Source organism: Dryobates pubescens, chromosome 26, assembly GCF_014839835.1.
Source record: "Dryobates pubescens isolate bDryPub1 chromosome 26, bDryPub1.pri, whole genome shotgun sequence".
NCBI lineage: Eukaryota > Metazoa > Chordata > Aves > Piciformes > Picidae > Dryobates > Dryobates pubescens.
The window spans coordinates 1,368,396-1,395,555 of NC_071637.1; the positions used below are offsets into that span (position 1 = coordinate 1,368,396).

At 55.9% G+C, this 27,160-nt stretch overlaps 1 protein-coding gene across 1 annotated transcript; it reads right to left on the reverse strand.

The window, feature by feature from the left end:
• Nucleotides 1-26,897, reverse strand: ZNF341 (zinc finger protein 341). The gene is made up of 15 exons (XM_054173384.1): nt 26,770-26,897; nt 20,256-20,366; nt 18,388-18,575; nt 17,126-17,278; nt 15,383-15,622; nt 13,900-14,095; nt 12,682-12,766; nt 10,838-11,028; nt 9,845-10,041; nt 8,852-9,060; nt 6,952-7,048; nt 6,701-6,833; nt 4,455-4,566; nt 2,620-2,690; nt 1-1,072 (listed from the first exon to the last, which is right to left on the reverse strand). Exons 1-15 carry the CDS (start codon nt 26,798-26,800, stop codon nt 573-575), a joined length of 2,514 nt encoding a protein of 837 aa, XP_054029359.1. The 5' UTR covers nt 26,801-26,897; the 3' UTR covers nt 1-572.
• Between the last annotated feature and the right edge of the window lie 263 nt (nt 26,898-27,160).

Genomic DNA, 27,160 nt, shown 5'->3' on the forward strand with positions numbered 1-27,160 from the left:
CAGGACAGGAGGTCCATGGTGTTTATAACACATGTAGTACAGACAAGGTGATCTTTCTACTGACAGAGACAGAGAGGAGAAAGATACCTGAGATGAGTCTATATCAGGGGGTTTTGAACAGTGTTCCCAAAGGATCTCAGGATGAACTTGCTTCCACTAGGAAGGATTGTTTGCTCTCGGAAAGGCCACCCAAATACTGGGCAATACAGCTTTTAGGCCAGAAAAACCACAGATGGGACAGGCTGTGATTTGCAAAGCCACCTGATTGCAGCAACTCTGTTGCAAGTTTGCACCCTCCTTTTCTTACCCTGATTCAGGGAGCTTGAGTTTCTCTTGCCCTGGGCTGAGCAGCGATGCAGAAGGACAAGAAATAACAGAGCCTTTCTCTTCAGTGCCTCGTAGCCACTGGCACCTTCCAAGCAGTCCTCTGCCCAAGGATGGGAAGAACAAGTGGAGACAAAAGCCATTCTCTCCCATATCCATCTGAGCTCCCCACAAGAGCTTTGGTCTTTGCCACTGGGATACGCTTCGGCACCGAGCCCGCCAGCCCCAGCCTCAGCCACACAGTGGCTCTACTCCGTGCTCTGGATGTACACAGGGACAGCCAGCATGGCGCAGGGGCCGTCCGAGGGGCTCTGCAGTTCAGCTAGGCCCAGGTTGGAGGTGATGCTGTTGGGGTGCCTGAGGTCCGAGTCGGCAGCTCCTGACCCCCCCACCACGATGGACAGGACCGCATCCGACTCCTGGAAGGGCTCTTTGCTGGGGGCCCCTTCGGGGGGGCTTTCCCCGGCCGCAGCCTCCTTCAGCTCCGCCAGCCCCAACTGGCCGGGGAGGGCCAGGCCCGCCTTGCGCCCCCGCGCCACCCGCTTCTTCTGGGGCTTCCTGAGGTCCTTGTCCTTGGGGGAGCCCAGCCGGCACTTGTGGTCCTTCATGTACTTGTGGCGGGTGAAGCCCTTGCTGCAGGTGGGGCAGCGGTACTTGTAGTTACCGGTGTGCGAGCGCTGGTGCTCCACCATGTGCGCACGGCGGCTGAAGGACTTGTTGCAGTACTGGCACTTGTGGATCTTCATCCCTGCACAGAGCAGTGGAGAGAGAGAGCTCAGTCAGAGAGCCTGCAGCCTCCTGCAGACCTTCAGGAAAAGTCTGCAGCGTGATAAGAAAGTGCAGGATGGCTATGCCTCTCCCTCCAAGGAGGTACACAGAGAATGGCTCAGATTGGAAGGGACCTCAGAGACCATCTACTCCAACCTCCCTGCTGTGGGCAGGGACACCTCTCAACTAGACCAGGTTGCTCAAGGCCTCGTCCAACCTGGTCTTAAAGAGGCCCAGGAAGAGGACATCCACAGCCTCTCTGGGCAACCCATTCCAAAGTCTCACCACCCTTGTACTGAAGAACTTCTTCCTGAGATCCAGTCTAACTCTGCTCTCCCTCAGCTTCAAACCATTCCCCTTGTCCTGTCTCTAGACATCCTCGTGAAAAGTCCCTCTGCAGCCTTCCTGTAAGGATCCCTTCAGGTATTGGAAGGCAGCTCTAAGGTCCTCCTGGAGTCTTCTCTTCTCCAGGCTGAACAGCCCCAGCTCAGCCTGTCCTCGTAGCAGAGGTGCTCCAGCCCTTGGCTCATCTTTGTGGCACTCCTCTGAACTCACTCCCTGAGGAAAGCCTCAAACAGGCACCTCCTCACTCAAGAAGCCCCCAGCTTGCTAAGCAAAACAACCCAAAACCCTAAGGAGACATGAGGCCTTGAGCAACCTGGTGTAGTGGAAGGTGTCCTTGCCCATGGAAGGGGTGTTGGAACTAGATGATGTTGAAGGTCCCTTCCAACCCAAACCATTCTAGGAACAAATGAATAGTGCCAGGCAAATCTGCAAGAAAAGGCTGAGCACCTACACCTTGGATCTCTGTGTTTAGGAAGTTGCACTTTGGTTTTTCTCCCAAGTATGGGGATGGGACAGCCTGAAATCATCCACTGCACTGTCAGCACAGCCCCATCTGAACACTCCCTGCAGGGCTTTGGACACCACAGGCATGAGAAAAGACTTTCAGTTCTACCCCCAGAGACCAGAATCTGAACATTCCCCAGGGAACAAATTATTTTTCTTTATTAGGAATAGGAGCATCGTTTTGGTGCACAAGGAGAAAGGAATCAAATCCCATGAGATCTCCTCTTGAATGTGAGATTCTTTGGGGGAGGAGCAGGCAGAGCTCTCTGGATATTCATTTGACAGCAAACACATCCAGCTCTGCCTACAGATTGAAACTGCCCTAGCAAACAGCCCACAGCTAAGACATAGCTCACTTAGGCCTGCAGCAGAGGCAAAGAGCCTAGAATTAAGAAGCATTAAGAACTGAGGCCTCTACATGGGAAACGCTGTGCCACGGGGTGGAACATCCTGGCACAGCAAACTAGACTGTGGCTGTGCTAGCTGAGCAGTGAGAGGAGGGAAAGCAGCTGTCAGGATCATCCTGCACTCGGGGCGGGTATAAAGCAGAAGCCCTTTTGCAGTTTGCTGTCTCTTGTTCCTCAGGCTTGCTCCTTCAACATGCTCCTGCAGCTCCACAGCACTCCCAGCCCCTTTGCTCCCAAGCTGCAGCAGCAGCCTGGGCAGAGCTGCACTTACCCGAGTGGGACAGGATGTGAGCCTTCAGCTTGTCAGGCCTGTTGAACTCCTTATTGCAGCCTGTGTGGCTTCTGCAAGGACAACACATGCTGGTGAGCAGCCTGAACCAGCTGAGGAACCACCTATGAACACATCCTGAACCAGAAAGAGATCCACAACCCTCCTTAGCAAGACTATTTCAGCCCTGCTGGAGAGGGGCCAGAAACACACAGGCTACTGCTGGGACATGTGGCTTCTGCTAGACTACACACAGTCTGTCTGCTAAAAGCAGCAGGTTCAAGATCCCAGCTGGAGACAAAAGTATTTTGGAAGGAGCTACAGGTCTGCTGAGCAGCACCTGAGAGAACTGGGGTTGTTCTGCCTGGAGAAAAGGAGGATGAGGGGAGATTTCTTGCTCTATAACTCACTGAAGGGAGGCTAGAGCCAGGTATGGGCCAGCCTCTTCTCCCAGGTAACAAGTGAGAGGACAAGAAGAAATGGCCTCAAGTTGCACCAGGGCAGGTTTAGGCTGGACATTAGAAGAAACTTCTTCACTGACAGATTTCTCATCTGCTGGCACAGGCTGCCCAGGGAGGTGGTTGAATCCCCATCCCTACATTTGAAACCCCTGTGTTTCAAAGAGGCAGAGATGTGGTGCTGAGGGCCATGGTTTAGCAGCAGCCTCACTAGAGAATGACTGGATTTGAGGATTTTAAAGGTCTTTTCCAACCAAAGTGATTCAATGATTCTACAAGGTGGTTGGAGCAGGGAGAAGCCAGACAGTCTTGGCTCTCTCAGAAGACCCATGGCTGTGCCATGGATTTGGGCTGCACCTGCTGAACCTGGCTTTCTCTGGCTCCTACTGTGGCCAAGTGCTTTCTGAGACATGGCAGCTGAGGAGGGCCCATTATTCAGGCAACCCTGTGCTCCTGGTCCCAGCGCAAGCCCTCACATAGGCAGGCCCCTCCAAGCCTCAATGGACTGAGATGAAGCGATGTGGTCCCACAGGAAGTCAGTGACAGAGAACTGGGACTTCTGGGCTCCCAGTTCAACAGCACACAGCATTCCTGCCTCCCCAGGAAGCAGCAAATTGGCAAATGCCACACATGTACCCTAAGGAATAGAATAGAATTAACCAGGTTGGAAAAGACCTTTGACATCATCAAGTCCAACCTATCACCCAGCACCATCTAATCAACTAAACCATGGCACCAAGTGCCTCATCCAGGCTCCTCTTAAACACCTCCAGGGATGGTGACTCCACCACCTCCCTGGGCAGCACATCCCAATGGCCAATCTCTGTCTGTGAAGAACTTCTTCCTAACGTCCAGCCTAAACCTCCCCTGGCACAACTTGAGACTGTGTCCTCTTGTTCTGGTGCTGGGTGCCTGGGAGAAGAGACCAACCCCCAACCTGGCTACAACCTCCCTTCAGGGAGTTGTAGAGAGCAAGAAGGTCTCTCCTGAGCCTCCTCTTCTGCAGGCTAAGCAACCCCAGCTCCCTCAGCCTCTCCTCACAGGGCTGTGCTCCAGACCCCTCCCCAGCTCTGTTGCCCTTCTCTGGACACCTTCCAGCAGCTCAACCTCTTTCCTGACCTGAGGAGCCCAGAACTGGACACAGTACTTGAGGTGTGGCCTAACCAGTGCTGAGCACAGGGCACAAAGACTTCCCTGCTCCTGCTGGCCACACTCTTCCTGATGCAGGCCAGGATGCCCTTGGCCTTCTTGGCCACCTGGGCACACTACTGGCTCATGTTCAGCTACTATTGACCAGTACCCCCAGGGACATTTCTTCCATCCCAAAGCCCATGCCAACCCCACTGGGACATGCCACCAAGCTGGAGCCAGGCTACATACGAGAAGGGGCATTTGTATTTCTTGAAGGGCTCGTGGATCAGCATGTGGCGCTTCAGCTTGTCCTTGCGGTTGAAAGCTGCCTCACACACCGAGCACTTGAAGGGCTTCTCCCCTGGAGAAAGACAACAAGAGTCACCAAGAGTCCAGTTACACACACAGGCCTGGCCCAGTCACCACAGGGCTCTCATGTGGCAGCTGGGCCACTCTGCACCTAGACTCCCCCCAGCTTCCCTACCCAGCCCGGATAAATGGATGGATACAATCCACACCACCCACACTGCTCCTGCTCTCCAGGCCAGCTTTCACATCTTCTGCAACCACAGGCACTGGGGAGGCCACCTCTGTCCCACTCCAGACTGGTGCAGTTCTGGGCATGAAGCCAAACCAAAACCATTTATAAAGGTTTTGAAAAGGAATTGGCTGGATGGTTGCAGTCAGAGTGATGGTCAACAGCTCAGTGTCTAAGTGGAGAGCAGTGATGAGTGGTGCTCCTGAGAGGTCAATGTTGGGACCAACTTTCTTTAACATCTTTGTCAGTGACATGGACAGTGGGGTAAGGGCACCCTCGGGAAGCTGTGTGGTGCAGTTGATACACTGGAGGGAAGGGATCCATCCAGAGGGACCTGGACAGGCTGGAGAGGTGAGCCCATGACAACCTCATGAAGTTCAACAAAGCCAAGCCCAAGGTCCTGCAGCTGGGTCAGGGCACAGATACTGGCTGAGTGGAGAGCAGTGATGAGGAGAAGGACTTGGGGGTGCTGGGTGATGAGAAGCTCAACATGAGCCAGCACTGTGTGCTGCCAGCCCAGAACCAGTCATGTCCTGGGCTGAACCCAGCAGTGTGGGCAGCAAGGGCGGGGAGGGGATTCTACCCCTCTGCTCCACTCTGCTAAGATCCCACCTGGAGTCCTATGTCCAACTCTGGAGACTACAACATGAGAAGGACAGGGAATTGTTAGAGTGGGTCCAGAGGAGGCCACAAGGACCATATAAGGGCTGGAGCACCTTCCCCATGAAGACAGGCTGAGAGAGTTGGGGCTGTTCAGCCTGGAGAAGAGAAGGCTCCAGGGAGACCTTAGAGCAGCCTTTCAGGATTTGAAGGGAGCTGCAGGAGAGCTGGGGAGGAACTTTTGACAAAGGCATGGAGTGAGAGGACAAGGGGAAACAGCTTCAAGCTGGAAGAACTTGGTTTAGATTAGACATAAGGAAGAAAATCCTCCCCGTGAGGGTGGGGAGACACTGGAACAGGTTGCCCAGGGAGATTGTGGATGCCCCCTCCCTGGAGGTGTTGAAGGTCAGGCTGGATGTGGCCTTGAGCAACCTGGGCTGGTGGGAGGTGTCCCTACCCATGGCAGGGGGGTTGGAGGAAGACAATCTTGAAGGTCCTTTCCAGCCCAAACCATTCCACAATCTCCTGGACCTCTGTTACTAAAACTAACTCATGGATTGCGCTACAGGCTGGGGTCAGAGTGGCTGAGAGCAGCCAGGCAGAAAGGGGCCTGGGGGTCCTGGTTGACAGCAGCTGAACATGAGCCAGCAGTGTGCCCAGGTGGCCAAGAAGGCCAAGGGCATCCTGGCCTGCATCAGGAAGAGTGTGGCCAGCAGGAACAGGGAAGTCATTCTGCCCTGTGCTCAGTGCTGGTTAGGCCACACCTTGAGTCCTGTTGTCCAGCTCTGGACTCCTCAGGTTAGGAAAGATGTTGAGCTGCTGGAAGGTGTCCAGAGAAGGGCAACAGAGCTGGGGAGGGGTCTGGAGCACAGCCCTGTGAGGAGAGGTTGAGGGAGCTGGGGTTGCTTAGCCTGGAGTAGAGGAGGCTCAGGGGAGACCTCATTGCTCTCTCCAACTCCCTGAAGGGAGGTTGTAGCCAGGTGAGGATTGGTCTCCTCCCAAGCATCCAGCACCAGAACAAGAGGACACAGTCTCAAGCTGTGCCAGGGGAGGTTAAGGTTGGATGTTAGGAAGAAATTCTTCCCAGCAAGAGAGATTGGCTATTGGGATGTGCTGCCCAGGGAGGTGGTGGAGTCCCCATCCCTGGAGGTGTTTAGGAAGAGCCTGGATGGGGTGCTTGGTGCCAGCTGATTTGATGCTGTTGGGTGATAGGTTGGACTCAATGATCTCGAAGGTCTCTTCCAACCTGGTTAATTCTTATTGTATTCTATCCTATTTCATCCAACTCCTAGAGTCAGCTCTGTGACTTTGCTTAGCAGGCCAAGAGGCAGGGCAGGGGCAGCAGGGGCAGCCATACCCGAGTGGATGTGGGCGTGCAGCTTGAGGTAGTGCTCCCGGCGGAAGAACTTCTTGCAGACCTGGCACTTGAACTTGCTGCCCCCTCCGTGCGTGGGGATGTGGCGCCGCAGGTACCGCTCGCAGGGGAACACCTGCAAAGGCAGGCCAGAAATTCGGGGGGGCAGTATGGGGAGGGGAGAAGGTTCCTGCCCCCATTAAGAGTCCTAGCTAAGTGTCCAGGAACAAGCTTCATAGCAGTCTCCCACTCACCTTCTGGCAGTGAGGGCAGGGGAAGTTGTGTGTGGCTGTCTGCAGATGGTGCTCCAGGGCCTCTGGGGTGGAGTATTTATTGACACACTTCACACACCTGAGTGCAGAGAGAAGGGACACAGCCTGAGAGCAAGGCTGTGGCCAGCAAGTCCCACACCATGGGCATCACTGCCCAGCACGTTCACCAGCCACCTCCCAGGATGATTTCTGACAGGCTCAGGTTGGTACAGATATTGCCACCACCACCCAGGTGCTCACAAACCTCAGCAACCCACAGAGCCAGGCTCAGACTGCATCCTTCAGAGGGGGAGATGCTGCAAAACTGGCTGCAGAAGCCTTTAAATTGCTCCTGCTCTTCCACACAGACTCCCATGGCAGCACCCAGAGCTCAGCATGTGCTCATGTGTTCAGAGAACCACAGAACCATTTTGGCTGCAAAACACCTCTGAGGTCATCCAGTCCAACCCTTCTCTAACTCTACCAAGGCTGCTGCTAAACCATGGCCCTCAGCACCACAGCTCTGCCTCTCTGAAACACCTCCAGGGATGGGGCAGAACCACCTCCCTGGGCAGCCTGCACCAGGCTTTGAGGACATTTTCTCTTGTCCTGTCACTTGTTACTGGGGAGAAGAGACCAAGCCCACCTGGCTCTGACCTTTCAGAGAGTTGTAGAGAGCCAAAAGGTCTCCCCTCCAAAAGGCCAAAAGGCCTCCTTTTCTCCAGGTTGAACAACCCCAGTTCCCTCAGCTGCCTCTCTCTAGACCCTTCACCAGCGTTGTTCTCCTCTGAACCTTGATGGCTCTCCTGCAGCAAGAGCAAAGCGTCTCCTCATGCAGACAAGCTGACTTCACCTTACTTGGAACACCTCCTCCCATCTTCACTGCACAGAGAGAGCAGCTCCCAGTGAAGGAGCTGGGAGCAGGGTCAGAGGTAACAGCAGTTACCCACGGCTGGGGCAGCCAGAGAGTGACATCCTTCCACCTGGGCTCTCCAGCATCAAACAAAGCTTTAACTCATGCCACTACCTGGGCCCTCTCCATCCAATTCAGCTGATCTCACACACCCTGGCAGTATTTGTTGAAAACCTCTGCCAAAGCTGACTGCTAAAGGGCCATGGGGACATGCATCACCAGCAGTGAGCACAGAGGCACCCACACTAGCTGTCTGCTCTGAAACCCTTTTCCTCTGGTCAGTCTGAGCTCTCTTCAAGATGTAAGCAGGGCTCTGATCTCAAAGAGCCCCACCAGCAAGCTGTAGGATGGAGTTCCGCCATACAAGGAGAACTAGAATTCATGCAAGAAGTAGCAAAGACTAATTCAATGAAGCTCCCAGGTGGCCTCATTGTCTTCTGGGCTTCCTACTCCTCCTCTATAGAAGCTCTTTGAGGAACTTCTCAGCTGCTTCACTTCCCTCTTCATCTATTTGACTCACTTCCCTCTGCACCAGCAGAATGGCTTTCTCAGGTAGACACTTGCGCACCAAAGGTACAGAAAGTTCTTTTGGGCACAGCTTCTCCAGCCCACACTCCCATTCCTGCAGCTGATTAAGACTCCCAGAAAACAGCCTGGGAATGTGGCTTTCCTGGGTCTCTGGCCCAGCCCAGGGCAGGTTCAGCTGTGGCCATCTCATTCCTGACTGGTGCTAAGAGGTCTTGCAGTGATGAGTTCTTCCCACGTGGCTGATCCCAGCTGATCTTCATCCCTCTTTTCCCAAGAGGCTCCTTGCGTTCCAAGTGCTTGGCCCTAGCAGCCTGGCAGAGGGGCCTCTATTTTCCACCTGGGTGGCCAAAAGAGCTGCAGGCACTCACCATGCAGCCCCCTCTGATGTCCCCACCACTCAGCCAAACACACTCTGCACCCCCTCACTCCCACAGGCCTTGTGAGCACCCATTGCTACTGTACTTGTACACGGCCACGTCCTTCTTGGGGCTGTGCTGGGGCAGCAGGCTGTGGGAGTACTGGTGGACACCCAGCTCGTACAGGGAGGGGAAATCCTTGCTGCAGAGGTGGCAACGATAGCTCAGCTCCTCCTGGTGGCTCTTGATGTGCTCAAGGAAGGACTCCAGCTTCTGGAAGGTCTGAGCACAGGTCTTCACCACACACTTGTACACCTTGGAGAGGAAGGAAGAGCAACTGGAATGGCACACCATGGCAAGAGGGAAAAATCCTCTGCCAACAGTGGCCTTCTGTTTTTGAAATCCTTGCCACTGGCTCATCTACAGAAAGGGACCACTGCCCCTTGTGCTGGGACAGAGCTGAGCTGATGTTAGCAACAAAGCAGCACCGTGCTTCCCAGAGCATCCCGCCGTGCCCACAGCCATGGCAGAGCTCACTCAGGGCTCAATGGTGAAACCCAGCCCTGCCCTTACACAATCTGGTGGTAAAACATCCCCTCCCTCTGCTGCCCTCCTCAATGGAAGGATCTTCTAAGAACAGTGCTGAGCACCTCAGCATCAACATGCTGACAGCTTCAGGGGAAGACAATGCCAGAACCTGCCAGGAGCTGAAAGCTCTGCAAACACAGATGGCCAGGGCACTCCCTAAGAAAGGAAAGAGGGAGAAAACCTGAAACCCCTCAAGTGGGTGAGACCACAACACCCCAGCAGTGACTGTCCCATGACCTGAGAGCTGCCCCCTACACTGGAAACTTCAGACTTTGCCTCTTTGATTCTTCTCAAGCCACCCAAACCTGCTCAGCAGACTTCTCACTTAGCAGAGAGACAGCAGCAGAGCTTTTCAAAGCCACCCAGAGCACACAGCTGCAACTCAGCCAAGCAGAGAGCTGAGCTGCACTGGAAGCACTGGCAGCTCTACAGAAGACAGACCCTGCAGCCAGTGCACTATGTGAAGCCCATCCCAATCTTGTCACCAACACAGGGCACCCTCTGTCCCTACCTGCTCGTTCTTGTGCTGTGTCATGTGTGATTTGAGCTGGAAATAGGTGTTGAATTTACTGGGGCAGAACTGGCACTGGTAGGAGCTATCGATCAGCACCACCTGCTTGGTTTCCAGTTTGCCTGCCTCACTCTCTTCCAAGGGGCTCAAGTCTTGGGGTGGTGGTGCTGGGTTCCTTGAGGGCTGCTGAGTCAAATCTGGAGAAGGGGAGAGAGAAAGTCACAGCCTGCCATGAGATAGCTCTGAGAGCTCCTCTGCAAGCACCACACTGCTGAGACACAGGAGGCCCGGCTCTGGCTCCAGACTCTTCCTTCCTTTCAAAGTCAGACTCTTTAGGTCAGACAAATCTCCCTCTCTACAGGGCAGATTTACCTTTGTCTATAGATCATTCAGGGCTCCAACTACTCCAGCTTCTTGTCCTCAAACCATTCTCTTTCTCAGGGACATAACTGTGCTCTGTGGAGCAGAACAGCCCTCCACCAGTGAACCAGAACCAGAGCTGCTCACATCTCTGGCAGGAGACAAGAGGTAAGGTCCAACCAGCAGCTCACAGTCCATGATGTCTGCAGAGGGCAGCTCTAGTGGGGCCTTGTCCTAGATGTGACATTGTCACTGCACTCCCTCCCCTCCTACCAGGACCAAGGCCACCAGCAGAAAGGGCATCCAGCAGCTCTTCTCTGCCTCAATGACTTGCACACTGCAAACAAGCCTGCACTAAACCTCCGCTGGACCTGCCTGGGTGGCACAAGCACTGCCAAAGCTGCACCTGCAGGGAGTGAGATGGAGGAGGACACCTCACCCCATCTGCCATTCCTGCCAGCTGGAGTGGAGCAGACATGACTCAAGCCTCTAGTGTGTGCTGCCAAAGCCCACAGGAGGCATGCAGACAGCAGCACACAGCCCCCGTTTCCACTCCCTCCCTGGCTGGGGGTGCAGGGACATGCAGACTCCACTGCTCTAAGCCCATGCCCACAGCATCCCCAGGCAGCAAACCTGTGTGCTCCTCATCCTCTGGCTGGTTGGGATTCAAGGCCATGACCTGCAGGGTGATGGAGTTGCGGGAGATGGTGCAGCCCAGGCCTGGGGGCCACACTTTGTGTGTCTGCATGTGCTTCTTCACGTTGGACTTCTGGGCAAAGGCTCGCCCACACACGATGCACTGGAAGGGCTTCTCACCTGTGTGACTGGAGGCAGAAGGCACCACATCAGCAGCCCAGCAGAGGCAAGAGGCTGGCCCCAGGCACGGACTGTGGGCAGATGGCTGCCCTGCAGGGCTCTGCTTGGCAGATCAGCACCTGGCCCAGACAAATGAGGGCTCTGAGATGTGATGAAGTGGAGCAAGCTGGCTGGGAGAGGCCTGGGGAGACAGGCCTGGTGCACAGAGCAAACACTCCTGGTCTGGGCATGATGAGGAGAAGCAGGAGAAGAAGAGAGCTCTGCAGCAACACATTAGCTGCCAGTGGAATGTGCTGCCCAGGGAGGTGGTGGAGTCACCACCCCAGAGGTGTTCGAAAAAAGCTTGGATGTGGCACTTGGTTTACCTGTCAGGAGGTGTTAAGTACTAGGTAAGAGGTTGGACTTGATCTGAGGTCTTTCCCAGCCTGGTTGATTCTATGATTGTCCACGTGCCTTGGACACCCCATCACTTCCTCAGCTCTTTCTTCCCTATCAGCCCTGCACACTTCTCTTTCAGCTTGCAGCCCCTTTTCTCCCTGGATTTGCTCTCTCTTGTCCACAGTAAAAAGGTTTTTCTACCCTGCCTTTCTGTTGCAGGAGAAAGAGGGGACTCAAACATATAGAGTAGCATATGTGAGGAATCTAGGCTGGGAAAGGGAGCAAAATGCCCACTTGTTCCTTCTCTTGAAACTTGAACTTGAGTCTGGTACACTCTGCTGGGGGAAACTTTGGAGACTTCAACTGCCTCTTGCGGGAGAGGAAGAGGGATGTGAGTGTTTGAGGCTGTGCCTTTAAGGAAGGGGCACACTGGCTAAATGTTTATAAAATATTTTGGTATTCTAAACAAATTTCATTGGTAGGATTGTGGGAGGTGAGGTCTTGGACCCAGGGGAGCTGGGACTTTCTCTCAGTCTTCCTTTCCCCGCTCTCGCTGCTGGCTGGATTGCTTCTGGGCTTCTGGCCAACAGATAAGAGATACTAACTCCCTGTTCCTTCCCAGGCCTCTGTCTGCCTCTTCTCTTTTTCTAACCCTCTTTGGGGAAAGAAGGGAGGTAGGGGGGTGAAGGGGGCACAGGGGGAAGCCCCCTCTGTTGGGGGGCTGGTTTCTGACTGCGTTTATTTGCTGTATATTTCTGTATATATTGTAAAATCCCTGTATGTGTGGTGTCACACAATCTGCTTCCTACAGATGCTTGGAAATATAGAGGCTGCTTTTTCTCTGGCTGAGTTTTAGCCATGGCTTCTTACTCAGTCGGGGAGGGAAAGTGGAGCCTTTCCTTTCAACCCACCAGGGGGGAGAAGGGGGGAGAAGGGGGGAGAAGGGGGGAGAAGGGGGGAGAAGGGGGGAGAAGGGGGGAGAAGGGGGGAGAAGGGGGGAGAAGGGGGGAGAAGGGGGGAGAAGGGGGGAGAAGGGGGGAGAAGGGGGGAGAAGGGGGGAGAAGGGGGGAGAAGGGGGGAGAAGGGGGGAGAAGGGGGGAGAAGGGGGGAGAAGGGGGGAGAAGGGGGGAGAAGGGGGGAGAGGCATGAAAGATCACCTCCCAGTGCAAGGGATGAAGGATCACCTCCCGGTACAGCACAGATTCTGTATCTACTGGGCTGTGCAGATTGCCCTGGGGCAGCTGTGCCCACCTCCACCCCAGCCACTCTGCTGTGCCCATTACCTTCTGATGTGCTGCTGCAGATCAAAGTTCTTGGTGAAGGCCTTGTCACAGTAAGTACATTTCAGCTTGGGGGACTTGGGTTTGCCTGAAAGAGCAAGAGCACAGCCAGGAATGAGATCCTGAAGCACAGGGCCCTCATCCCAAGACACGTCTATTCAGGAACAAGAAGAAAGGGCTTCTGAAAGGGTAAGATCTGCCTGGCTAGACTGGGGAGAGGTTATGGGCACAAACTTGTCTAATGTAGGCTGAGCCAACTCTAGAGGTACTGAGGAGAACAGCAGTGGAGGGGGCAGGACATCCCCTTCAGACATTAACCTCTCCAGGAATTCCTCCAGCTGTGCTGCAAAGGACCTCCTTTAAAGGCATGTTTGGCAAAGGGAACAATATAGCATTAGTGAGAGGAAGGGCCCTGGTTCTGCCTCTCTCCTGGGAACTCCCCGAGGCCAGGCATCAGCCACAGCTCATGGCATGGTGCTCCCATCCAGAAGATCAGTCACACCTCTCTGCTGTGATAAACCAAGGGAAAGCAGCAGATCTCTGGGCTGCTCCAGGAAACTCTGGGCTAGTGCTGCAGCCTGCACAGTCACTGACACCTCAGCAGACAAGGTTAACCCCTAGCATCTGTATGGTTGTAACTCCAGAGGCCCAGCCTGCCTGGGGAGGAAGGCCACTGTGGTTTTCTTCCACCCCTGTCACTCAGAAAGTGTTTGCATCATACCAGCACTGGGCTGGATCTGCCACTCCTCCATCCTGGAATGGGGCACATCCCTGTCTTGCCTCATCTGGGAGGTTTTCTTCACAGGCACTGAAACACGTGGCCAGGATGGGTCTGCTGAGCCCCTGAGGAGGGAGTCTTGGAGGCCAGGACACATCCAGCCCCACAGCCTTGGGCTGGGCAGTCTTCCTTGGGTTAAACCAGCCCCAGCTCCAACACCTGACTTTGCAGGACCTCCCCACCTCGGGTGTGAGCCAACAAGCATGTGGCTGCAGATTCAGCACAGGCTTGCCCATGCAGCAGCTCAGTGACACTCTCTTCACATGCTCTCAGAGGGGACAGACGAGAAGCACTCCTGATAGCTTCACGAGGGCACCGAGTTCCTCTCTAGAGCTGCACACCCAGCCAGTGCCACCCCTCAGGGCCTGCACAGCCCATGGCTCAATGCTCCACAGCACAGTGGCCCAGAAGCCAGTGCAGTGGCAGTGCAGTGGGGCACTCACCTTCCTGCAGCCCGCTCTCCGTTTTGCAGCGCCGGCTTTTGGCAGCGGAGGTGGCATCGAAGCCAACCACAGTGCCCCCTCCTGCACTGCTCAAAGGCGTGGCAGTGCCAGTGCTCTCTGACTTGAAGCCCTGCTTCCCAGGGCTGTAGACAGGAGGAGAAGGGTACACAGGGCTTTCCACACACTGGCTTGGTACCTGCAAGAGTGCAGCTGGTCAGTGGAAGCAGCTTTGCTACACTGTGCCCTCACCTCCGTGCCCAGCACCACTTCCCACTCCAGGCCAGCAGTGTGGCTGCCACACTGGATCAAATGTCTGTAACTAAAGCTGCATGGAATTGTTTGGTTGGAACAGGCCTCTAAGATCATCCAGTCCAGCCATCAACCCAACCCCACCATGGCCAGCAAACCATGGCTCCAAGTGCCATGGCCACAGCTTTCTTCAACACCTCCAGGATGGGGACTCCACCACCTCCCTGGGCAGCCTGTGCCAGTCCCTGACCACTCTTGCAGCAAAGACATTTCTCCTCATCTCCAACCTAACCCTCCCCTGGCACAATTTCAGGCCATTTGCTCTCCTTCTATCACCTGAAACTAGGGAGAAGAGCCCAACCCCCACCTCACTGCAACCCCCTTTCAGGGGGTAGAGAGCTGTAGAGAGCTCCCCTCAGCCTCCTCTTCTCCAGACTAAACAACCACAGCTCCCTCAGCTGTTCCTGCCCAGCCCTGTTCTCCAGACCCTTCCCCAGCTCAGATGCTCTTCTCTGGACCTGCTCCAGCCCCTCAATGTCCTTCTTGGAGTGGGGGGCTCAAAACTGGACCCAGTACTCAAGGTGCGGCCTCACCAGCGCTGAGTATAGGAGGACAATGCCTGCCCTGCTCCTGCTGGCCACACCATTGCTGATCCAGGCCAGGATGCTGTTGGCCTTCTTGGCTACCTGGGTACACTGCTGGATCATGTTCATAGAGCTGCCCACCAGCACCCCCAGGTCCTTTTCTGCCTGGCAGCCTACACCTGCACAACATGAAATTCTCCTGCTGAACATTACAAAGCATCCAGCAGCTATTACAGCAGGAAGAGGACAGCAAAGAAACACCCTGAAGGAGCCACCAGTCCCAGGGTTCTCAGTCTTTCCTCCTCACAGAGCTGCTCCAGGCCCCTCAGCAGCTTTGTAGCCTCCACAGGACTCTCTCCAGCCGTTCCCTGTCTCTCTTGAACTGGGGAGCCCAGAACTGGACACAATACTTCAGACGTGGCCTCACTAGAGGAGAGAGGAGGGTAAGAACCTCCCTTGAGCTGCTGGCCACACTCTTCCGAATGCACTCCAGGATTCCATTGACGTTCTTGGCCACAAGGGCACGCTGCTGGCTCACATTGAACTTGCTGCCCACCAGTACCCCCAGGTCCTTCTCCCCAGAGCTGCTTTCCCAGCACAATCCCCCAGGCTGCACCTCCCCATTGCTCCCAGCCCCGGCCCGGCCGTACCTCCATGGGCGGGTAGGGCTGCATGCCCAGCGTCTGGATCTCCACGGCGCCGCTGGCTGCCATGGCAGCAGGAGCGCTGTACACTTCCACCACGCCGCTGCCACCCGCGCTGGGCTGCCCAGGACCCCCCATGCTCGGCGGCGCAGGCGGCGGAGGCTGAGGAGGGGGTGGCGGCGGGGGAGGCGGCGGCGGGGGCGGCTGGGAGAGGTAACCGGCCCCGGGGTGCATGCTCAGGCTGCTCTGAAACCCGAAGAGGAGGGACAGACAAGGTGTTAACCATGCAGCAGCGATGAGCTGGGGGTGGGCTGTTCCCTCACACACCTTCCTATACCCCCACTCAACTCAGCACCTGCAGAACAGTGACAATGTGTGGTCACACGGCTGGGGCAGGCTGTGCTGCCTTCCAGAGGCTTGCCATCACCTGCCAGCAGCGATGGGGACTCCACCACCTCCCTGGGCAGCACATCCCAATGGCTAACAACTCTCTCAGTGAAGAACTTTCTCCTCACCTCGAGTCTAAACCTCCCCTGGCACAGCTTGAGACTGTGTCCTCTTGTTCTGGTGCTGGGTGCTTAGGAGAAGAGCCCAACCCCCACCTGGCTACAACCTCCCTTCAGGGAGTTGCAGAGAGCAAGAAGGTCTCCCCTGAGCCTCCTCTTCTCCAGGCTAAGCAACCCCAGCTCCCTCAGCCTCTCCTCCCAGGGCTGTGCTCCAGACCCCTCCCCAGCTCTGTTGCCCTTCTCTGGACACCTTCCAGCAGCTCAACCTCTTTCCTAACCTGAGGAGCCCAGAACTGGGCACAGGACTCCAGGGGTGGCCTAAGCAGTGCAGTGTACAGGGGCAGAATGACCTCCCTGCTCCTGCTGGCCACACTGTTCCTGATGCAGGCCAGGATGCCATTGGCCTTCTTGGACCCCTGGGCACACTGCTGGCTCATGTTCAGCCTACCATCAACCAGCACCCCCAGGTCCCTCTCTGCCTGGCTGCTCTCAGCCACTCTGACCCCAGCCTGTAGCACTGCCTGGGGTTACTGTGGCCAATGTGCAGAACCTGGCACTTGGATGTGTTCAATCTCCTGCCTTTGGACTCTGCCCATCTGCCCAGCCTGGCAAGGTTCCTGTGCAGAGCCTCTCTACCCTCCAGCAGCAGACCAGCTCCTGCCCCCAGCTTGGTGTCATCTGCAAATTTACTGCTGATGGAGTCAATCCCCTCATCCACGTCATCAATAAAGATATTGAACAGGATGGGGCCCAGCACTGATCCCTGGGGCACACCACTGGTGCCTGGCTGCCAGCTGGCTGTGGCACCATTCACCACCACTCTCTGGGCTCAGCCTCCAGCCAGTTCCTAACCCAGCTCAGAGAGCTGCTGTCCAAGCCAGGAGCTGACAGCTTGGCCAGGAGCTTGCTGGGGGGGATGGTGTCAAAGGCCTTGCTTTGCAAGGGTAGGGATGCAGCCACCTCCCTGGGGAGGCTGTTCTAGCATCCAAGAATCCTTCCAGCAAAGAAGTTTCTTCTAATGCTCAACTTAAGCCTCCCCTGGTGCAACTGGTGGCCACTCCCTCTTGTACTCTATCAGAGAGGACTGACCTCTCACTCCTCCCCAAGCCTGGCACACTGGGAGGGTGCCCAGGATTCAGTGTTGAAGCCAGTCTCTAGAGTCTGATCCACCCAAGAGGACTCTCCTGCTGTCCAAGCATAGCCCCATGCAGCAGGACTCCCTGGGCCCATGTGTGTCCCTTACCTGTGCCGGGGGCTGCACGGTGGACATGGGCTGGTCCAAGGATGTGAAAGCAGACATGGCTGACATCAGCACCTCATCACTCACCAAGATGTTCCCCTGCACCAGGGTCTGGATCAGAGGGGATGGGGGCACAGCTATGTATGTAGAAATTTGCTGAAGGGAAAAAAAAAAAAGAGGAAGCACTGTTGCCCAGGACAAGCACCAGCAAGGGGACAAAACAAAGAGCAAAAGCCAATGACACTGCAATTGGCTGGGCCTCAGACACTCAGCCTCTCTCACAGCCTCTGCTCAGCAGAGGAGCCACAGGAATTACCTACAGCTAGAAACTGCCTATGTGCTGAGGCCATGGTAGTTTCTAGCCCTAAAAACAAGGTTGCTCCAAAAGTGTTCTTCAGAGTCTGAAGGAGGTGAAAAATGTGGCAGTGGCTTGGGAAGTGGCCACTGACTACAATTTAAATGAGGGGTTAGTAAACATGATCTGCAGGACAAACTGGCTGTGGACTAGTTCTGGCCTTTCCTGGTTGTTTCCCTCAGGTAGGGAAAGTGGAGAGCTGAGGGAGACTGCTCTGGCTGCAGATGCTGAACGTCTAGCTCATCTCTTCAGACTGAAGTAAGGTTACAGGAAGGGAGGGAGGCTGTCCTCATATTCTGGGTGGAAACACCTCAAGTTCGCAGCCCTGGGCAGCAGCATCCACTGGCACTACACTAACCTGAAAAAGCAGTTGGTCTGAAAGCACTTTGGAAACCGCCACAACTGCAGGCACAGTACATCTCATGCACAAAGGGCTTGCTCCTGAGAAGTCAGCTGGGAAGGAGTCACTCCAGAGAGGACATTCCATTAGCACTCATCACACCATGGCATATGGGCTTACTTGCAGGAAACCAAGGGAAGGATGAAGCTTCCAGACATTGCCCTTCTCTTCAGCCCAGGGGACAGCAAAAGCCTCCAGGCATGAGGTCAGCCTGCCAGGCTGTGCCACTGGGGCTCTGGGGTACAGCCAAGATCTGGCTGTAGCACAGACACAACAAGAAACCTCTCCTTGCCCTTAAAAAAGGCTGTCAGTCATGCTGGAGGACCCCTTGCTGCAGAGGACCAGGCAGCTTTACCCACAAGGTCAAAAGCCAAGAGGACCACAAGTGAGCCTCCTAAAACAGAGGTCAGTCATGGGGCACTACTGGATCTGAAAGCATCACCCAGAGGTGCCTCCCACTCCCAAAACCATGGCAACAGAGCAGCAGAGACTCTGCCTGCAGCCCAGTACCTGGCGGCTGGCACTGGGAGCCGGCTGCCCTGCAGTGATGGAGGGGCTGTACACACTGTTGGTGGCCAGGGAGACTGTGGAGAGGGAAGGAGCATTGCCCTGGCACTGCTCTCTCTTGTGCATCATGAAGGCAGGCAGGGAGTTGAACTGCTTCTTGCACTTCCCACAGAGGAACACATCTTCATCATCTGCAAGGAAAGAGACAGAAGCAGTGCTCCAGGCTTCCCTCTGCATTCCCCAGTGCTGCACCCAACAACCACAGCTGCAGGAAAACAGACACCTTCCACAGCTTAGCACCTCAAGGACGACATCATCATCATCAGGTATCAGCTGCAAGGCCCAAACTGTCCCTCCTGCCCAGTCCCAAGCACTCCTTAAAGCCATCTGATACAACTGAGTCCATCTCAGCCCTGCTCCTATATACAAAACCTACCTGGGACGAACTGACTCCTTTTGTCTGTCTTCTCATCCCACAGACATGACCAACCAACCCAGCCTTGCTGCTGTAGCACCTCTGCTCTCACACAAAACAGCTTCTTAACAAGCCCCTGTGTTATGCCAGCCAAGGCAGATTTTATGTCTCAGGTTGCCTAAAGGAAGAGAACTAACTTGGAGCCAGGGACAGAGTTAATGGCAGCTTGGGTCTGAAAGCCACCCTGCTACCAGACTGCTGGTCTCTGGTGCCTCTGCTTGATGTTAGAAGCAGAAAAAGACAACCCAGTTACCATATCCTAGATGAGATCTGCAGCACTGGCAAACCACACCAGCACAGACCTTTCTGAGCTCAGCCCAGTCAGACTCCCAGGGCCCTACCTCCTGTTTGCATCACTGCCTGAAGCAGGACACTTTTGGGGACACAGGCTGCAACTCCTCCAGGGGATAACTCAGCATCTACCCAGAAAGTCCTAGTCAAGCCCTGTGAGTGTTGATGGGCACAGAAATGCCCAGCTCCCACATTCAGTCCCACTCCATGACTGGAGCAGCTGCATGTGCTCATGGGATAAGGAATGGCTCATTACATGGAAAGTGTGAACGGTGCCCAGCAGGAGTGGCAGGCAGAGCTACTGCTGCCCCCCTTCATGCCTTGGTTGGCAACACATGGGCAAGTTCATGGTCATGACTGTCTCCATCTCTGCTTGCCTGGGCACTGCCCCTTTAACAGAATCACAGAATAGCAGGGGTTGGAAAGGACATCTGGAGATCAAGCCCAGCCCTACTGCCAAGGAAGGTCTACCTAGAGAAGGTCACACAGGAGCACATCCAGGCAGGTCTGGAATGTCTCCAGAGATGGAGACTCCACCACCTCTCTGGGCAGCCTGCTCCAGGGCTCTGTCACCCTTACATTCAAGAAGTTCCTCCTCATGTTTAGATGGAACTTCTTATGGTCAACCTTGTGCCCATTACCCCTTGTCCTGTCACTGGGCACCACTGACAAAAGCCTGGACCCATCCTCCTGACACCCACCCTAGAAGCATTGATCAGCACCAGTGAGATTCCCCCTCAGGCTGCTCTTTCCCAGACTAAACAGCCCCAATCCTCTCAGTCTTTCCTCATCAGAGTGATGTTCCCTTCCCCCTCAGCATCTTTGTAGCCCTTTGCTGTGCCCTCTCCAGCAAGTCCCTGACCCTCCTGAACTGGGGAGTCCAAAACTGGACACAATATTCCAGATGTGGCCTCACCAGGGCAGAGCAGAGGGTGAGGAGAACCTCCCTCGACTTTCTGGCCACATTTTTCTTGATGCACCCCTTCTGCTCAGGGCTCACAGCACTGGCAGCTGGCTGCTGCCAGAGTGACAGATGCAGGCTATGGGAAGAGATCTGCAGCCCTCCTGGCCCTCCTCTCTCCCTCCCAGCACTCCCAGCACTCACCCATGGACTGGATGGCGCTGGAGGAGTTGACATTCTGAGCAGATGGGTCTGTCACACCTCCCTGACCATCCAGTAAGGACTGCACAGCCAGCACGGTCTGATTGTCCATTCCTGCAAGGAGACACAAGCATGGATGGCACCTGGAGCACGGCTGGACACCAGCAGCTCACTCACCAGTCGCTCGCCGCCTGCTGCTGGCTTCTCCCAGAGCCGTGCTCACCCTCTCACCCCCCTCCACACCTCACTGAAGCAACATCCACCTGTCCCTGTACATGCTGTGACACAGGAAGGAAAGGGAAGGAGGAGAAGGAAAGCCAAAAGAGAGCCTGGTTTGGGGCATTTGGTGTAGAGAGGAAGGATGCCTACAAAGAGCAGGGAATCACAGAATCACAAGATGTTAGGGTTTGGATGGGACCTCTGGAGATCACCTTGTCCTATGTCCCTGCCAAAGCAGGGTCACCCAGGGCAGGTCACACAGGAACACATCCAGATGGGTCTTGAAAGTCTCCAGAGAAGGACACACCACAACCTCTCTAGGCAGCCTGCTCCAGGGCTCCAGCACCCTCACAGCAAGGAAGTTTCTCCTCATGTTGAAGTGGAACCTCCTGGGTTCCAGTTTGTGTCCATTGCCTCTTGTCCTATTATTGAGCACCATTGAACAGAGACTGGCACCTTCATCTTCACACCCACCCCTCAGATATTAATAAGAACCCCTTTCAGACTCCTCACCACTGAACAGAAGGAGCAGACATGTGGGATCTCACAGGCCAGATGGGTTAGCAGCCTGGGTGCCTGTGCCTGTGACAGTGACACAGCCCAGACAAGCCCTGAGCAGGGTGAAGACAAAACCCTTGCAGCAGCTCCACTCAGCAGCAGTCCAGAAATGCCTCCCTGTTTCCAGGGCCAGCATTCCCAGATCAGATCAGACACAGGGCTAGAATCATAGAATAGAATCATGGAATCAATAAGGTTGGAAAAGACCACAGAGATCATCAAGTCCAACCTGTCACCCAACACCTCCTGACAACTAAACCATGGCTCCAAGTGCCACATCCAATCCCCTATTGAACACCCCCAGGGATGGGGACTCCACCACCTCCCTGGGCAGCACATCCCAATGGCTAACAACTCTCTCAGTGAAGAACTTTCTCCTCACCTCGAGTCTAAACCTCCCCTGGCACAGCTTGAGACTGTGTCCTCTTGTTCTGGTGCTGGGTGCCTGGGAGAAGAGACCAGCCCCCACCTGGCTACAGCCTCCCTTCAGGGAGTTGCAGAGAGCAAGAAGGTCTCCCCTGAGCCTCCTCTTCGCCAGCCTCAGCAACCCCAGCTCCCTCAGCCTCTCCTCCCAGGGCTGTGCTCCAGACCCCTCCCCAGCCTTGTTGCCCTTCTCTGGACACCTTCCAGCAGCTCAACCTCTTTCCTAACCTGAGGAGCCCAGAACTGGACACAGGACTCCAGGTGTGGCCTAAACAGTGCTGAGCACAGGGCACAATGACTTCCCTGCTCCTGCTGGCCACACTGTTCCTGATGCAGGCCAGGATGCCATTGGCCTTCTTGGCCACCTGGGCACACTGCTGGCTCATGTTCAGCTGCTGTCAATCAGGACCCCCAGGCCCCTTTCTGCCTGGTTGCTCTCCAACCACTCTGTCTCCAGCAGGATTCAGATCCAGCTTTTAAGGAGGAAATAAGAAGTGTGGGTGTTCCTGAGAGAGATGCTTTGGGAGGGACCTGCTCAGCCACCAGCAGCCACCCTGGGACACCCAGGAGAGCAAGACCATGGCTGCATCTACTCCCAGGACTGTGCTCCTCCAAGGGCATCCCTCCAGCAAGAGCTGCCAGCTGCTCTCTCTCATTTCCACTCCCAGAATCATTTATTCTGGATTTTTTTAAAATCATGTCAGAGTTCTAAATAGTTCTAGAAATATTTGTTACAGAAGTGGAAAGGACCTTTAAGGTCATTGAGTCCAACTATTAACCCAACACTACCAAGTGTTGAGGAAAAACTTCACTCTAAGGGTGCTGGAGCCCTGGAGCAGGCAGCCCAGAGAGGTTCTGGAGTCTCCTTCCCTTGAGACTTTGAAGCCCCATCTGGATGTGTTCCTGTGTGTCCTGCCCTAGGTGACCCTGCTTTGGCAGGGAGGTTGCTTCACACTGCATCTCCAGTGAGAAGCAAGGTACACTCAAGACTCTGTGAACACCACTGTCAATCCATGTCACCAAGAGGAAGCTGCAGACATCGCACATGCCCCCAGGGGAGAGCACAGCACTGTTCTCCAGCTGCTGGGGAGCAGAAAGCACCAGCAGCTACTGGGAAGCAGATCACCCTACCTGACACACTGCCCTGAAATCAGCCCTTTCACACACACCCCAGGGAGGCAGAGCCACGCTGCAGGTCCAGTTCTGCAAACCTGTGCTTGGCCAGAGAGCTGTCACCAGCCCTGCAGGACAGCCTCACCAGCAGAACACCACTGGAGCAGTCCTGGATGGATCTCCTGGCATCCACACAAGCCCTGCTTTAGAACACTCCTCTGGACAAAGAGCCTCCTGGGCCAAGTGCCAGGTGCTGCACTTTGGCCATGGCAACCCCAGGCAGAGCTACAGGCTGGGGTTAGAGTGGCTGAGAGCTGCCAAACAGAGAGGGACCTGGGGGTGCTGATTGACAGCTGCCTAAACATGAGCCAACAGTGTGCCCAGGTGGCCAAGAAGGCCAAGGGCATCCTGGCCTGCATCAGGAACAGTGTGGCCAGCAGGAGCAGGGAGGTCATTGTGCCCTGTGCTCAGCACTGCTTAGGCCACACCTTGAGTCCTGTGTCCAGTTCTGGGCTCCTTAGTGTAAGGAGACACTTGAAGGTGTCCAGAGAAGGGCAACAAGGCTGGGGAGGGGTCTGGAGCACAGCCCTGGGAGGAGAGGCTGAGGGAGCTGGGGTTGCTTAGCCTGGGGAAGAGAAGGATCAGGGGTGACCTCATTGCCCTCTACAACTACCTGAAAGGTGGTTGTGGCCAGGAAGGGGTTGGTCTCTTCTCCCAGGCAACCAGCATCAGAACAAGAGGACACAGTCTCAAGCTGTGCCAGGGAAGGTTTAGACTCGTGGTGAGGAGAAAGTTCTTCACTGAGAGAGTCCTTCGCCATTGGGATGTGCTGCCCAGGGAGGTGGTGGAGTCCCTAGCCCTGGAGGTGTTCAAGAGGGGATTGGATGTGGCACTTGGAGCCATGGTCTAGTCGTGAGGTCTTTGGTGACAGGTTGGACTTGATGATCCTTGAGGTCTCTTCCAACCTCAGTGACACTGTGACACTGTGAACTGCAGGGGCTGTGCTGCGGGCTCCTGTTGGCACATCAAACCAAGGGAGTGAAATGGAGCAGCCCTTCATCAGCAGGAGGAGGCTACCATGGTTAAGAAAGGAAAAAGAGGGAGCAAAAAAACCCAGGTGAAGTGTCTCAAGAAGAGTTTGCATCAAGAATTCCACCCCTGAAGTGCCTGGCTCTGGACAGCTGGGTTTTCTTCTGGCACACAGCCAGATCTTCCATGTAATAAAGGTAGATGACTGCCTCAACCCTGCTAGCCTAAGGAGAAGCCAAGACCTGAAGACAGGCAACAGTGATGCAGCAATATTGTCAGTGTTGTGTTCAGCCTTCTGCTGAAGACAAGTGGCCCTGGACAACAGAAAGAGCATAGAACCACAGCATGGTCAGGGTTAGAAGAGACCTCAAAGATCATCTAGTTCCACAGGCAGGGACACCTTCCACTAGACCAGGGTGCTCAAAGCTCCATCCAGCTTGGCCTCGAACACTTCCAGGGATGGAGTGTCCAACTGCTCTTCAACAAACAGGCTGCACTTCATCCATTCAGCAATTCCCACAAGTGTCCACGAGTCCCAGCAGTGTCTCAACACAGCACTAACACGGAGGGAAATCCCCCAGTCCAGTAATCCAGGCAGAGTCACTTGGTGACACAGATGCCATTCCCAGCCATCCACAGGCTCCAGGAGAAAGCTTTGGATTGATCCTGCAGCCACTACAGCCAGCAGCAGTCTGCAAAGTGTTCTTCACAGCCATGAAACCTAAAAACCAAGCCCTCTCCTCTCTCCAGGCTTTCCCCAGAGCCTGACCAAAGCAAGGCTACGTGGGGAAGCTACAGCACTACTGATTTGTGCTTCTCCCTTTCAGACTTCTCCCAGCTAGAGATGGAACAAGACTGTCCAGGTGCTACTTTCCCCTCAAGCCCTGAGTTCTGAGTCTTTTTTCTGACCAGCTTGATTCAGTGACAGGGACAGGACACTTCTGCCCCTTGGCTGCTCTCAGCACCACACACCTGCCAAATCACCATGGACTTGTAATCCAATCAAGAAACAAAACAAAAGAGCTCAGCTGCTAAAAGCTGCCAATTGTTGTGAGCTTAAAAACAAAACAAACAAAAATCACCTTACCTCCCCCCCCCCTTATTTGGCTCAAATGTTTTGATCTCACAGAATCACAGAACTCTTGAGGCTGGAATAGAACTCTGAGATCACCAAGCCCAGCCTATGGCCCAACACCACCACATTGGCCAGACCATGGCACTAAGGGCCACATCCAAGCTTTCCTTAAACACCTTCAGGGATGGTGGCTCCACCACCACCCTGGGCAGTCCATCCCAGTGTCTGCTTGCCCTTTGCATGAGGAAGTGCTTCCCAACTCCAACTTAAACCTCCCCTGGCACAGATTCAGCCCATGCCCTCTCATCTTGTCAAAAGTTGCCTGGGAGAAGAACCTGACCCCCACCTTACTGCAGCTTCCCTTCAGGTAGTTGTAGAGTGTGATAAGGTCCCCCCGAGTCTCCTCTTCCCCAGGCTCAACAATCCCAGCTCCCTCAGCCTCTCCTCAAATGCAGCTGACCTGACAGAACAGAGAGGAATGTTTCTTCTCTGCTCTCTTCCCACTGCTGCCATCACAGGTGCTGTCTGCAAAGCACAGGGTGATGTCCCCATGCAGGGCCTCCCTCCCAGCCAGCAGCATCCTCCCACATCAAGGGAAATCGTGGGTAATCCAGTTTAGGGAACAAATGTCTTGTGAAATAATTTTTCTCCAAATGGGCTGACCCTCAGCACAGGTCAGACTGCCACAGCTTAGCACATCCATAGAATCACAGAATGATTGGGGTTGGAAAGGCCCTCCAGAGATCATGGAGTCTAAGCCCCCTGCAAAGCAGGGTCACCCAGGGCAGGTCACACAGGAACACATCCAGATGGGTCTTGAAAGTCTCCAGAGAAAACCACTCCACAACCTCTCTGTGCAGCCTGCTGCAGCACCCTCACAGTACATCTTTTTTTTCTCATGTTGAGACGGAATTTCCTGTGGCAGACTTTACATCCACTGACCCTTGTCCTATCACTGGGCAGCACTGCAAAGAGCCTGGCTCCATCCTCCTGGCAGCCACATTTGTAGGCATTTATACAGACCACTCTCAGCCTTCTCTTCTCCAGACCAAACAGCCCGAGGCCTCTCAGCCGTTCCTCATCACACAGATGTTCCAGTCCCTTCTTCGTCCTCACAGCCTCCCTTGGACTCCCTCCAGTAGCTCCCTGTCCCTCTTGAACTGGGGAGACCAGAACCGAACACAATACTCCGGATGTTGGTCTCACTGGGGCTGAGTAGAGACCAGGAGTCCCTGCCGGCGGCACCTGCCTGTGACACAGAGTCCCAGCGCTCATCGCTGACACGTGAGCAGGACTGGCTCCTCCGCACAAGGGACAGCAGCCAGGCACTGCCCTGGTTTTGCCGGAGAACACAGACCCCTGGCACCCACAGCACCCGCCCCGGCGTGACCATCCCCGGGGCGCATCGGTGGCGCCGGCAGCCGGAGCCCCGGGGATGGGGAGATGAAGGGCCCAGGATGGAGCCGCATGTCCCAGCGAGCTGGGCACAGGGACCGCGGCACATGAGGATGGGGGTGCCCTGGGGACTGTTCATCGCGTTTAAGGGGCACAGAAGAGAGGACGATGGCAGTGCACCGGGGACAGGGGCTGGGAGATCACGGGCTGCGATGGGGACAGGGAGGTGGTGGGGTGCACCGGGCACAAGGCTAACGGGGACTGCCCAGTGCGTGGAGCACTGCGATGGGCGCTGCGGGGATGCCATGTCGCAAAGAGAATGGCACAGGCCCAGGGTACCGGTAGGTGCCAGGGATGGCCCAGGGAACCGAGGACAGCGCGCCGAGCCCCGGACCGGCAGCAGGGGATGCCCGGCGCGGCCCCGCCCCGCCCCCGCCGTTCGCACCGCCTGCTTGCCCCGGGGCCGCGCCGGTGCGCGCCGCCGCGGGGGTGGGGGTGTGGAGTGGAAGGGGAGAGAGGCGCGGCCCCCGCCCTGCCGGAAGCCCCCCGCGCCAGGCCTCTGCGGGGCGGCCCCGCCGCGGCCCCTTATCCCGCCCGGCGGCGGCACGGGGCGGCGGAGCCGGGGATAAGGGAGGGCGAGGAAAGGCGCATCCCCGCTGTCGGCCCGGCATGGCCCGGCTGGGCTCGGCGCGGTGGCCCCGTTACCTTCCAGCGCCTCGAAGATCGCCTGCGCCATCTTGGAGCCGGGACGGCCGCGACCCGCCAGCCGGAGCGGGCACCGGGAGCGGCCGCGGCGGCCGCCGCCAGGGGGCGCCCTCCACCCGCCACGGGGCTCCGGGAGGGCGGGAAGGGACCGGGGTTAGGGGGACCAGGACGGGGCGGCCCCGGGGCGGGCGCGCTGCTGCGGGCAGTTCCCTACGGCCGGGCTCGCCAGGGGTTTCACGTTTAACTCGGACCGCGGTGGAGCGCCTCGGGGGTCCAAGGAGGCCGGGCCTCGCAGAGGAGGGCGGGAACCACCTGGGGGCTGCACCTGCCCCTCTTTCGGGCCCCCGACACAGCACCTGCGAGGACCCGCGGAGCCCCTGCCCCGCGGCTC

Bases quoted from the DNA above. Each gene is read 5' to 3' on its own strand.
- ZNF341 (XM_054173384.1), bottom strand. From the start codon at position 26,800: ATGGCGCAGGCGATCTTCGAGGCGCTGGAAG. The intron at 18,576-20,255 runs GTGAGTGCTGGG...CTTTCCTTGCAG, and splicing joins CAGCGCCATCCAGTCCATGG to ATGATGAAGATGTGTTCCTC. The intron at 1,073-2,619 runs GTAAGTGCAGCT...TGCTCTGTGCAG, and splicing joins TCACATCCTGTCCCACTCGG to GGATGAAGATCCACAAGTGC.